This window comes from Lonchura striata, chromosome 23, assembly GCF_050655825.1.
Source record: "Lonchura striata isolate lonStrDom1 chromosome 23, ASM5065582v1, whole genome shotgun sequence".
Lineage (NCBI taxonomy): Eukaryota > Metazoa > Chordata > Aves > Passeriformes > Estrildidae > Lonchura > Lonchura striata.
The window spans coordinates 8,729,280-8,743,001 of record NC_140725.1 but is presented as its reverse complement, the minus strand read 5'-3'; the positions used below and the strand labels follow the sequence as shown (position 1 = coordinate 8,743,001).

The window sequence follows — 13,722 nt, the reverse complement described above, 5'->3', positions numbered from 1 at the left end:
CAGCAGGCAGCAGCCTTGTTCGCAGGGTACCCTGTAATTAATGTTGGCTCTTGAGTACCGAGTAATTTGGAGCAGTAATTGGATGGTAGCTTAAGAGTAGGAGCATGGTTTAATAAAACAAACAGGCTTGCAGTTGTAATATCAGCAGGTAAAATGCCTGGGAAACAGCAAATGCACATGGCAGTGACGCCAGTGAGGTCCGTACTCAACATAGGTGCTTCGAAGCCCAGGCAGCGAACCAAAACCAGCAGGGCAGGTCCTCTTCTCCTTCCCTAGGTGCTGAACAGGGGACACAGCCTGGTTAGGCAGATATTTTTAAACATCTCCCATGCTTAGGAATAAGAGAATTAAATCTTCATATTGTTGAGTTCTAGTTCACTTCTAAAGAGTTTTTGCAGCTTGTTTAGCTGGAGAGTGCCTGAGCTGAAGTGAGCTCAGGCTGTGCACCAGTGTCCTCACCAGAGGCCACCTCAATGCATTTGTTTCTGTCCTGTTTTTGCTGTTTACTCTTAAACTACACTTCTTGCCACTACAAGAGCTCCCATTTCTCCACTTTTATTTTCTGTATTGCCCTGCTCACAGCTTACACTGGTGAGGAGGTGCCTCCCAGCTAGCTCAACCTGCTTGGACCTCATTTGTATGTTCATTGTTTTCATCTTAGAGAGGAACAGGTGACAATTTACCTTCAGATTGTATGTATAGAGAGAAAACCTGAAGGAAGCGCATAGGAGGTAGTTTTAGAATATATTTATTGGAGGATCAAAGAGGGGGTTTGGCTGGAGCACCTGGGTGAGCTCACTGATGCTTTTTGCTCTCTCCAGTCTTTTTACCCTGGCCTCGTTTGAAGGGTCTTCTCATGGCAGTTTTAACCCGAACAATGGTATCACCAGAGCCTGCAGAAAAGAGGATCTGTGTGTCATTCTATTCCCTTGTGCTGCATGAATGTGGATTTCAGCAATATTGTTGTGTGGCTCTTGCTGTCAGCAGCACTGTGAAAAGAGCGGCTCACTTGTCTGGAATTGTGACTGTGGGATTCACAGCACTTTAGCAGCATAATTTTAGCTGAGGCTCTCCTTTTATTCCTCAGTAGTGGTCCAGACCAATTGATGTTGGATCAGAAATACTGAGAATAATATGGTTTATTTTTAATTTGCTGTTGCCTTTGAGACTTGATAAATACCTGAGCTGCACTGAGTCCCCATGAGCTCCCTGTGGAGCTTTCAGCTGGATGAAGTACTCTTGGGCTCAGTGCAGCTTCAGCTGTGCATGAAGCAATTGCACAACAAGGATTTAAATATTAAAAAGAGTAAAATAAGCAAAGCTTCTCAAAAAACCCCATGTGATTGTTCCTACCACCATTATATTGTTGCGGGTTTGTGTGTATACACACAAGCACACACTTTGAATAGAATAAGGATTTTTTTGAGACCTAACTCATAAAATAAGTATAAATGGGATGCTGAATTGTGTATATAAGGCCAGTAGCTTATCCAAAAAACAACCACTAGCCCCATGTAACCCCATGTAAAATTTATTTTATTAGGGAGAAATTTAAACCAGTTACTGTTTTCTGCATATGCTTTATCCCTACTAAAGAATATATTTTATCTTTATTGGCTCTTCATTTATTTTAAAATATTGCAATGTTAAAACAGCTGGAAGCTGTTTTTTGTTGTCTTCTCAGCTGGTTGATGGCCAGCAATGTCCTGGCTGTGCCGTGACAGTTGTGTTGGCACTGGTGCATTGGCACTGGTGCATTGGCACTGGTGGGAGTGGAGAAAGCTGGTTTACAACTTTCAAGTGGTGCCCCAATTTCCCCAGTGCACATACCCACCTGACTTCATAACCATGCTCCCTTTAATGCCCTTAGGGGCGTTAAACTTCTCTCAGTGTGGTGTGTAATGCAAGATAAAAGGGAGAGGACTGGGGAGAAGAGCGTGAATTAGTGGGGAAGGGGATCCTGGACAGCCCCTGGAAGTGGGGGGAAGGTTGGAGGGAGTCAGGGGGTGGTGGTAGAAAGAGCAGGGGTGATGGAAACAAGAGCAGATCTGGTTGGTCTGTGCAGCCAGACAGAAGGGTAGGAGAGATCATTTTAGTGCATGTTGTCCATGGAGCCTCCTGGATGGAGCAGTGTTTGGATCAGCAGGATTAAGTGTGGCTGGAGGGGAAGGTGCTGTCGTGTTTTGTTCAGAAACAGGAGGGCCATCCAGGAGCACCAGTGTGATACTCAACACTAACCCTGCTATGGTGTGCTGGGAGGCAAACGTGGGCGTTGAAGAGGTAGAAAATACCTCTTGAGAGCCGGTGGAATGTGGCCGTGCTGGTGTTTGTTTAGTGAAATCACAACCTGCGACAGCCTCCCACACCAACCCATCCAGTGCAGAAAGGAGGGCGGTGACCAAAAATATGAGCAAACAGCCCCTGAATGTGGGTGCAAAGTGTATTTCTGACCCCTCCCTGCTATACTGAGGGTGAGCACAACTTCCTTTTCCTTTCTGTAGTCTGAAGAAAGCGATGTTTTCCTCCATGCAGATAATTGCAGCGACCCTGGGCTGATGCTGGAGCTGAGCAGAGTGTGCTGCCAGAACCAGCATGGATCCTTACTTGGGTCTCTAGTGGTGAAAAACCCCTCACAATACCATCTTATCATTCATCCCATGCCTTAAATCAGTGCTCTCCCTTCCCCCCATGGTGGTGTTTAATATCCTGTTCACTGTTTCCTACTGCTTATAGGCTGGGCTGCTGGCTGGAGCTCAGCTGCTGTGCCCTGGTGAGCCATTAGTGCATCAGGATGGGATCTGGGGCAGTAATTCAAAGCAGGAGTGAGCACAGGCTCCATGTGGGATAATGCTCCCATGGCTCTGTGGGCAGGCAGAAGGTGTCGGCATAGTTATTTTCATTCTGCAGTCTGCAGAAGTGGGGGTGATAAAGTGCTCACTGAGTGCTGTCCCAAAGGATCAAAGGGATTCCTGACAGCTGAGCAGCTGAAATGGAGCATCCCCATTGTCTGCCTTTAACTGAGCTACTGAATTGTAATGGACCAAAATCATCAGGCTAGGCACTGAAATGCTGTTCCTCCATCCGGTGGGTCAGTATTGGAGAGGATTGCTTGAAGTGGTCACTTTTTTTCTGTAAACTTCTGAGACCTGCAGTCCCATTCCGAAGCCTCAGACTGCCAGTGGTTTATCTGCTCTGCCAGAGAAAGAGGTGATTGTTTAATGAAAATGGCATTTCCAAGCTCTGTAGCTTGCTAAAGCATCCAGAACTGCATGTTGTGTCTTCTCCCCATTGGTGACACTGCACAGCCAATGTGGGAATTCAACAGCAATTTTGATTCAAAGCCACCTTCAGTGAAAATGGTTGTTTGTAAATGTGTTGCATCAGATGTGTCAATGAATGTAATTAAGGAATGAAGACTGCTTAATTAAGGGAATTAAAAACTAAAGCTGCCTGATTCCACTGCAGGATGGAAAAAACAGACTGGTGGAAATGGCTGGAAGCTGAACCTTGAGGGGGTGAGAGGGGGTTCTGCTACAGTCCCTGTGCTCACATAAGGAGTAGCTCTGGGAGGTGGCAGGACTTAGCTGCTTGGCTACATGCCGTAACTGACTGCTGACTGTACATGATAGTATTTAATTGCTGCTTCACAGTTCCTTTCTGCTTGGTTCCTGTTCCTGGTGGGGATGGGAGGATTTTCATCCCTGCCAGCCATGCTGGGTGCAGCCTTGGGAAGCTGACAGTTGTGTCACCCCAGATTAGTTTGGTGTCCTCATGTTTCCTACTATCTTGGTACCTATCCCCAACTCTTTGGCTGTTCTGGATGGTGCTGTGGGATCTTGTGTTGAAGCAGAAGCGGGATGTGTGTGAGGACACAGGGCAGAACCTCTTGGCATCATGAGGTGCTTTCTGCGTGCGTGAAACAGGCCAAATTGTGCCAATAGAGGACAAAGAACATTGTGCAATGGAAATATTAGGAAGCTGTGCTCACTGAGAGCTTCTCCCTAGCCTTGCTAAGAGGAGAATGACTTTGTTATGGGATGAGGATTGCCAACGAGGCTACCTCATTAATCCAAGCACTGATATATCCCATTGCTTTTTTAACTCAGGGTGGGCATCACCTGCCCTGTGGTTCAGGATCCCTGGAGGGATTCTGGAGAACATCCTCTGTGTGGGAGGTGTTACAAAACCTGCTGTGATTTTCCAGGAACCATCTTCTTTGCTACCTGGCTTGTGGAACCACCCCAGGGTCAAGGGTGACTGTGTGGTCACTGAGCATCGCGAACAGGAAAGCTGGGAAGAAAACTGTCCCTATGGAGGTGGTGTGAAGTGTCCGAGCATTTTCCTGGGACATGCAGTGCTCTTCTGGTACTGCATTCATTGGGGCGACATCCTTCTGGGTCCCTGGTGACCTTGGAGTTTGTCCCAGTCAAACCAAGTCAGTACTCTGAGGCTTTACAAACAGCTCCTGATTCCTGGCTCTGAGTGTTTGGAGGAGCAGCTGAGTGACTGGTTTTCTGCCTGTTGCCTGTGGACCAGGTCGTTGGGAACATAATTACACCCAGGATTTAGATGTTTGCCTGCTCTTCTTGGGCATAGAGTAGCCTGCAGATGTGCAGTAGGGTCATCCCCATGGGCTTTTTTGCTGGAGTGGTGCAGAATTTAGCCATCACCTACAATATTTTTTAAAAAAGGAGATAAAAAAAAAAAAAGAGGGCAGCTTTCTGGAGGAGGTGTCTCCTCACCTCCCTCCTGTGTGTACTGCCCAGAGAAGATGCTTTCCTGTTCTCAGTCTTGAGGCAAGGTCAGCAGCATCCCAGTTTGTATTCCTCATTGCTATGTGCCTTGGGGAGCTGCAGCCAGCTTGGAGTGGGCTTTTGCTGCTGCTTTTGATGGGGGACCTCAATTAGTTTTAAGTGGACTCTAAAACCAAGCTGTCTGATCTTGTGAGTTTCCAAGTTGTTGAAGGTTGTGTGATACTGGGAGTTGACAGCTTGAAGTTTGTGGCGGGAATGGATTTCTTCTCCTTCTCTGTGCTCAGTTCAAATATTGTACATTTCACGTGTGCTAATAGAATCTGAATAACTATGTGATCATGGTTATTTTTAATGAATTTGGGGTGTTGTACCAGGGTGCGGCAGATATATTTGAGGCACTTGGGTGAATGCAAATTGCATTACAGTCGTGAAGTAACAAATTAAGTGCTTAAGTGCAATGTCCCTGGCAAGGGAAGAATAGCCCATGTGTGTGAGCTGGGACAGTCAGTGATGGAGCCTGTTAAGAGGTTTTAGCATCAAATATCCTTCTGGCTCTTGGTGCAGCAGTGGTTCATCCTGGCAGGTGCCTCTGTGTGTGTGTGTGTGTGTGTGTGTGTGTGTGTGTGTGTGTGTAGGGGTTGTATTTATCCAGCAGGCAGCTCTTTATCAAAGGAGCATGCAGGGCCCTTGGGGCTTCTAATTATAGCTTGGGTTTGGAAGCAACCAGAGGGAGAGCAACAAAAGCAAAAAGTGCTTTACTCACTTTCTTGGTAAACTGTAAGGAAAGAATATGAGCCTTGTTATGTTAAACCTTGAGTGTAATGAGGCACAGTGTAAGTAAACACATCTGTGTTCAGTCAGAGAAAAAAACATGTTATGAATAATTCATGGGAAAAATCCTCCTGTTCAGCTGATATAGAGCTATTGCTTATTTCTCTTGAACTGTTGCTTTAATAAGATGAAATGCTGCTACAGGGAGAGCCATCGTCACATGAAGCGATGGCGTTGTCATCTCTGCTGTGCTGTCATCGCCACCACGGGTATTCCTTCAGTGTGGAGTCAGGAGTGGCTGTGATGGAGTGACCTGCTGGGATGGAGACTGTCCTTGCCATTGCCTCCTGTGATGGAATGGCTCGCTCATGGTGCTTTTGTAAGCACTGTTCCCACTGCTTTTCTTTGCACAGATTTCTGGCGCCTGCTGAGTGCCTGTGCTCCCCGTTTCCATGGGAGGCTGGTGAAGGCAGCAGCCCCAGGACGTTATCTGCACCACGCAGGGGCTGAGCTGCTCATAGGGTGGGCTTGGATGGATCCCTCCCTCCCTGCGCCAGGTCAGGCAGATACCAGCTCTTTCAGCAAAGGATGGTTTTGGAGTGACTGCTGCCTGCCAGGCTGAGCTGGAGGGTTTGGAGACTTCTGAAGAAGCAGCCCCATCAGGCACTGTGTGATTGAGATGAAACTATGCTGTTTCTACTCTGGCCTCTGCTGCAGAGGGGAAGGGAGCCCCAAGAGTTACTGCTTGCTACTGAATAGAAAACAGCACTTATATTAAATGGATGCTTTTCTTAGTCTTCTTAGCCAACTACTACATCACCATGGGAGGAGGGATAGTCTATCAGCAGCTTGATTTTGCTGGCAGTCTGGTGCTGCATGTGCCTTCTTTGGTCCCTGTTCTGGATACAACTACTTCAAGTTCAAGTGAGTTTTCCAGACAGGTCCCACACAGGCAGCCTTCAAAACCCTATTGCTGTAGACAAGACCCCAGTGACAAGTACATGTTTTCATTTAAATTTCAGACTTCACCAATGAGCAAAGCCCATGAATTTCCATGTACAGAATTCTGTACCATCCAGGAGGATTTTTGAGGATACAAAGGAGGAGCTCACAGCTCCCTTTGGTTGTTTATAATGCACTTACTGCTCCATTTAGTCAGGTCATTTTAAAAGCCCAGTCTTCAATTTGACATAAATTATTTGCTTTCAGCAGATGGTGAGCTACTATTTTTGCCCTCATTTAAACAGGAAAGCTGTACTATAGCAGGAGATGGGAGAGGGGCACGGTGCTGCTGACATGCAGTAGATTACCAGGGCTGGTCTGGTGAGAATTAAATCTGGGCAGCTGTAATGTGCCATCTGTGTTGTGTTGGGTGGTTTATTTTTCCCCCATTCAATGAGGCTCCTGAAGTCTCCTGTTACCCTCCAGGTCAGGCTGAGTGATGGCATCCTTTATGTTCATGATCCAAAGTACCAGCACAGAAAGATGAGGCATGTTAATAGAAAGAGGGGATAGAAAATGTCAGCACTAATTATTCCTCTGTGAAATGTATTAAATAAATTTTGAAAGGTTCTGAGTATTTAGATTATTTTAAAACTGTTTTAATTTCTGTTGAGAGGCTTATTTTATTGCATTTGAATTTTTTACCTTGTTTGAAACCCCCAAGCAAACAGCTCTCTGCTATGGTCATAGAATTCCAGATTGGTTTGGGTTGGTAGAGACCTTAGGTCCATCACATTCCACCCCTCTGCCATGGCCAGAGATACCTTCCAGTAGATGAGGTTGCTTCAAGCTCTATCCAGTGTTTTCGTTACTGTAGTAAAAATCACATGTAGGACACATAACACACCCGTGGAGTGAGCTGTGCTGGTGGCAGCTGCAGTTTCCTCCTCTCCCGCCCACAGGTTTGTTGCACGTGCACCAGGTCTTGACAAAACTGAATTTTTGGGCTGTGCACTGTATTTCAAGCAGCATTCTGTTTCCCTGGTGAGTTATGTGCTTTTCACACACATTATGAAATAGGAAGGAATGCATTAAAAAAAAAAGCAAACACCACACTGTTGCTGAAACGATTTGATTTTTGCATATTTTTTAGCAGAAATTTCTGTCTTATCATTATCTCCAGTTCTTGCTGGAGCAGCAGTGTTCAGTAAAGCCACACATTTTTGCATAGGAAGGTCAAGACAGTTTGTTCCACCCGTTATTTGGTGTTAGGCATCTCTACAAGACAGTTTGTGTTTCCAAGAACTGAACCTTCCCCATGGACAGTCCTTTTTCTTCTTTCTCTGAAAGATTAAGCCACTGGGAATTAATTAAGTTATGGCATATTCAATAAATCATTTTTCCAGGTTTGGAAACAGGCATAAGTTAGATTTTTCACAGAATCTCAGGCTGGTTTGAGTTGGAGGGAACCTTAAAGCTCATGTCATCCCACCCCCTGCCATGGGCAGGGACACCTTCCACTATCCCAGGGTGCTCCAAGCCCCATCCAGCCTGGCTTTGGACACTTCCAGGGATCCAGAGGCAGCCACAGCTTCTCTGGGCAACCTGTGCCAGGGCCTCACCGCCCTCACAGGCAGGAATTTCTTCCTGTTTCTAATTAACCCTTCCTTCCTTGAGCATAGGTTCAGTTTACTATCACTAAACTTACTGGGTGACTAAATAAGAGAGACTGAAGTAGGCTGAGAGGTAGGAGAGGGTGATAGATATATATCTAAACTTACCTGTTTCATTGAGCCTCTGTAGCTCATCATGGAACAGCCCAAATGAGCAGCACTGTCATTTCCCGGAAGCTCAGGTGCCACCACTTAATGAGAACCTTCTAGAGCACAAGTGCCATAAGGGAGGGATTTAGTGTTCTCCTGAGGATTGAAGGCTTTCTCAGCAGGGAGCTGTTGTAGTGTGTTGAGCTACTCTAAAATCTTTTAGATAAGTCTCTGTGTGTCTGTGCAGCGTGGAAAATGAGGATGGTTTGGCTTAGATTGGGGTTGTCTTCTGATGTCTGCAAGAGCAGAGCCCATGGAGCAGTGTGGGGATGAAACTGAGTTTGGCCATTATCTGCTCACCAGACAATTAGTGCAGGGTGGATGGGGCTTGGAGTGACTTGCTCTAGTGGAAGGTGTCCCTGCCAATGCCAAGGGGTTGGAATGAAATGAGTTAAAGGTCTCTGCAACCCGAAGCATTCCATGATTTTATCATTGAACCATATATGTTTGGAACAGGGTGAGCAATGTGCACTTGCACACCTTTTAAGTCTATTTCAAGGATTTTGATGCAGGAAAGAGGGATGAGTATGTAGGAATTACACCAAGCCCACTGAGATATTGTGTGTTCCCTACAGCTGTGCCCTTGGCCAGAAAGAAGGATAAGCACTGAGGTTGGGGGGCTCGAGTACTGGGGGGACTGTAGAGTCCTTGCAGGTACAGCAGGTTCAGGAGATGCCCCTGCACTGTTTTGCTTTGACATTTTGTGTTCAGAGTTGCTGATGCCTTTTGAGAGAAGATCTGTGGAGCTCCCTCTTAATCACCAAAGCACCAACATTCCTGAGGAGGTCCAGGTTTACCCCCGGGGGCTGCCCTGGTTCAGATCAGGGAGGATATTGCTGGTGGGAGGTCACCCCATAATGCAGATGTGCTCAGCCTGTTTTCTTCTGTGGAAGTATTTAACACCTTTCTCGTCAGGTTGCTTCCAGTTCCAAAGCTGCCTTATCTGGAGGATGTTCTTCAGATTAAAAATCCTTAGATATAAATACATACTGTACTCCTTTCTGATGAGATTGTTACTCCAAAATCTCTCTCTGGGATTGTATCTGAGTTTTGTTGTAGTCTGCTTATTTCCATAGTGTTTAGTACCTTTTCCACTCCAGACTTGTAAAGAGTCTGTCTTTTACAGGCTGTCTGACATCAAACCTTCAGCCTCTACCAAAAAAGCCCCTCCAATTTAAGTATTTACAATGTGGCAGTTCAGAGCAGAAGGTTAACAGCACTGCTTGAGTGCTCATACAATAGTGGAGCATCTTCCTCCAGCATCCAGGGAACTCTGGAGACACCTGCAGGCTCAGCAAAATCATGTTATGGGATAGCAAGGGAAGAAAATTTAATTTAAATAAAAACCTGCTTGCGGTTTGGCTGTGGGCAGTGCTTTCTCTAAGGGATGGGTTGAAGAGCAGTGGAGTGGGAGCCTCGCTCTTTGTGTCTGCTCTGCTGTAGGCTGAGTTGGAAACAAAACACCACTTGGCACCCATCTCCTTGCAGGAAAAGCCCTTTTCTTCTGTGTATAATCACAGACTGGCTTGGGTTGGAAGGTTAAAGACCATCTTGTTCTACCCCCTTGCCATGGACAGTCTCAGTTATGTTACTTAAAAATATCTTTGCTTTTGATAATGAATGTAGGGAAAATAATTTCTGAGCATAAAACTTCCAAGAGAGGAAGCCAGCCAGGAGTCCATGCATTGGAGCAGTGCACTTGGGTCTCTCAGCAAGATGTTTGCTGTACCCAGTGAGTTATTAGTGCTGGCTGCTATTAAATGTTAATTGAGAAAAGAAGGTCTCCTTTGCATCCCCAGCACTGCCGAGGGGATCTGGCTGAGCTGCAGCATGGTTCTTGGGGGAGGGAGGAAAGACAAGGAGATGTTTGGTCATTGCCAGCCAGACCCACCTTCCTGCACCGGGAAAGGTCCATGACTGTGGCTTTGAAATGTAAACAAGCCAACAAATCTTGTTCCAAACTGTTGGTGTTTAAAGACCGAAAAGTACATCCAGAGGAAATGTTCCTTTGTGGACTGTCCCTGGGGCTTCCTGCAGCCGATAAGAGCTGCTCCTCAGCTGTGCCCTCCCCACCAACGTCATCTCTAAAGCTTTGGTTCTGCCTTTTTGGTTTGAAGAGCAACTCATCCAGTGTTACACGTTTTGATAATGATTCCTAAAAATGTATTTAATTCAAAACAAACACAGTGGGAAGCAACTACAAAGCAGGCTATTCCAACAGCTGGTGCCTGAAGGAGCTGGCTGCTGGTGTGTGATTGTGGTGGGACAGGCTTGCAGAACATCCCTTTCATTCTGTGTGTGTGCTGGGGCATTAGGAACTTTACCCTGGGTATTGGCATAGTGGGTTTGGGGTGATGGGTGTTTGGCTGAACAGAGTCCTTGGCCTCTTCACTGCCTTGTAGCATCTCCAGGAGTTCTTGGAGAGCTGACGAGAGCAGAAATTGGCTGTGTGGTGGCTGGGATTTTGTCTGCAGTAGGAGCCATGGGTTGCTAACAGAGTCTGCAGCATCTATGGCAAAGGATTGCAGGAGGAAGGGGAGCAGAAGTAAGAGCTGCAAGGACAAGTCACACATATGCTGCCATCTGCAAACTGATTGCAAACACATCTGGGCACATCTGGGTTTGGGCACCCTCTCTGCCTTGTAGCATCCTTGGTCCACTGGGTGCTCATGATGCAGGTTCTCTGCTTGGGTGCCTATTTCTTCAGTGCAAGTTGGAAGCTGGTGTTTCAGTGGCCTCTGCCACTCCACTGGGTTTGGAAATACCCAGAGCAGCTCACAGAGGGGAGATGATGAGTGGAGAATAATTCAGTCTTCTGCTTCTGCAGGAGACCATGCTAAAATGAGCCCTGCAGCTTGTCCCCAAGACTGGCTGTTGGGGCTGAGTCCAAGTGAAAAAGCCCAACAAAAACCCCAAATAAAACCCTGTAACCCCAGGAAATTTGTGTTGCTGGAGAAACAAATTCAGGGAAGATCTGTGATGCTGTGCTGATTTTACCATGGTGTTAGACATAATACAAAATGTTTGCATTAAGTGCAAGGGGAAAGTCCTTTGAAGTACTGGGGGAGCTTTTCTCCTTTAAGCACTCTTGTTCTTTTAATAGTCAGAATGAGTTAAAGTTGCTGAATGCAATAATATATAGGACGATGACATCTTGAAATGTTTCTTAATTCTAAGTGTATATTTTGAGCAAATGTTTATACACTGAGGCTCAGGCTGGGGGGTTGAGGCATATTGGGTTATATGCTATTTGCTCAGTGTAAGCAGGGGCAATTTATTGCTGCAGATATATGTGATATGGTGTGCAAAGATTATTTCTATCCCCTCTAAAGCATGATTATTTTGGGTTCTCTTTATACCTTAAATAGATATTCTTCTCATGTGATTTCCATCTTTCTGTGTCAACAGCCCAGGCTAAAGTTGAAATAAACATTGCATCAGCTTAATAGCACAAGCTCTGAGGAAATCTGCTCTCCATTATGAATGTTGTTTGGAAACCTTTTCATTTGACATTTTTCCAGTGTGCAGTGCAAATATCCTACGACTCCCAAAGTCTGCTGGGCTTCACTGGATTTGCCTGGTACAGAACAATGTAATTTCTTAACACTGATGGGTCCTATTCCCAGCAGTGTGGCTTGGTGTGTTTTAGCTCATAGAATCCTAGAATGGTTTAGGTAGGAAGGGACCATAAAGACTCTTCAAAGCAAACTTTAGGAAAAGGAATGACTTTGATTTTGCTGATGTAGTAGGCTGGAGTCAGCCAGGGTTTCATCCCCTTACAGGCCATTTGCTTCAGAGTTGGACTTGATGATCGCTGTGGGTCCCTTCCACTCTGGTTCTGTGACAGGGTGGTGTGCCTGGTGAACGTGGCGTGTCTGTGCTCATGGTTGGTTTGAATAGCTCAGTCAGACATGGGTATTGGAAACCTCTTGATTGAGCCCTTTTGCTCCTCTCATACAGCATCATCATGACAACAGAAAAGAGCCCAGCAGCCAACGCTGACAACTCGGAACAGCATCAAGCCAAGGAGGAGGAAGGAGCTGCTGAAACAAAGAAGCAAGAGGCTTCCCTGGAGGAAGAGGCTCAGCCAACACCAGAGAGGCAGCCCCAGAGGCAGAAGGCCTCCAACGGAGACACCCCCACACACGAGGAGCAGGGCAAGAAAGAGCGTCGCACTTCTGAGGGCAGAGGTCTCTCCCGCCTCTTTTCCTCCTTCCTCAGGAGGCCCAAGTCTCAGGTAGCTGAAGAGGACAAAGACACTGATGCTCCTAAAGAGGCAGAAGGTGACCAGAAAAATGCAGGATTAGGAGCCAGCCCTGATGAAGATATCCTGGTGAAAGCCCCGATTGCAGCTCCTGAGCCCGAGCTTAAAACTGACCCGTCTCTGGATCTCCATTCCTTGAGCAGTGCAGAAACACAGGTAAAACATGCTATTCCATGGAGCATGCTCCCTGCTGCATTAAAATGTGTCTTTGCAGCCAGACCTATAACAACTTCATATCCCAGGCTGGTGAGTTTGACCAGAAAAGGTTATGAGATGCCAAAAACGCTTTTGTTAGCTCCCTGTGTTTCATTGTGTACTCCCCACTCTTGCATCCCTGCATCACACCTGCAAAGTACCTGTTCTGGAAGTTAGGGTCACACACACATAATTTAAAATGCCCCGTGCTGAATCATTGCTCTGCGGAGGCTTGGGATGTCACTTCAGAACACAGAGGGTTCACATTCATTGAGTCCAAAACCAGGGCTGATCGTCAGGATGTCCTTGGTGTGAGCAGGATCAAGGCAAATCAGTGGCCCAAGGTGGACATTGCAAGAGTATTTGGATTTGGGAATGGGTTTCTTCAACTTCAAGGAGCACAAGCACGGCATTTTAGGACTTGGTCATCTGCTGTGTCTGGGCTAGTGCTGAGCCTGCCAAATATAAATATTTTCTGCTTATGCATCATGTAGACAGATTTCTGCATGGTACATGTACTGAACCCAGCTCCTGGGATGTGTCAGATGTCTGTTCTTTCCGGCCAGGGTAATTTTTCATGCAAAATTTAAAGTTTAAAAATCTAAAGTAGAAATTGAGGCAGAGACACCTCAGGGGACATTGACTAAGCTGTGGATGGTTATTGATGGTGCTGGTGCCCTCTCTTCCTTCTTGGGTAGTTACAGCTCTACTATTACTTGAACCTGAAGTGGAAAAAGGTGGGTATTCCTTCTCCTCAGTTGGGAATTTCTTACATCCCAACCAACCTGTGTGTATTCCTGAAGCCAGGAATCTGGATTTCTTACCCATTGCCTTAAGTTCACAGTGGTTCCAGATACCCACAAATGCTGTTTTGGAGCAATACTTTACAAATACAAGCATTGCCAGTCGGCAATAATTGTAAATCCACCTCCTTAATATTACAAAGTTGTAGAGAGGGTAGTAGGTAACAGCT

At 46.2% G+C, this 13,722-nt stretch overlaps 1 protein-coding gene across 31 annotated transcripts in view; it reads left to right on the top strand.

The window, feature by feature from the left end:
* Positions 1-13,722, top strand: part of EPB41 (erythrocyte membrane protein band 4.1) — a 94,030-nt gene that overhangs the window by 30,803 nt on the left and 49,505 nt on the right. For all 31 annotated transcript variants that reach the window (XM_085559937.1, XM_085559938.1, XM_085559926.1 and 28 more), the window contains one exon: positions 12,251-12,710. In XM_085559937.1, coding sequence (XP_085416063.1) covers positions 12,258-12,710 — 453 coding nt within the window. In that variant the 5' untranslated portion in view covers positions 12,251-12,257. Of the gene's footprint in view, positions 1-12,250; positions 12,711-13,722 lie in introns of those variants that run through there.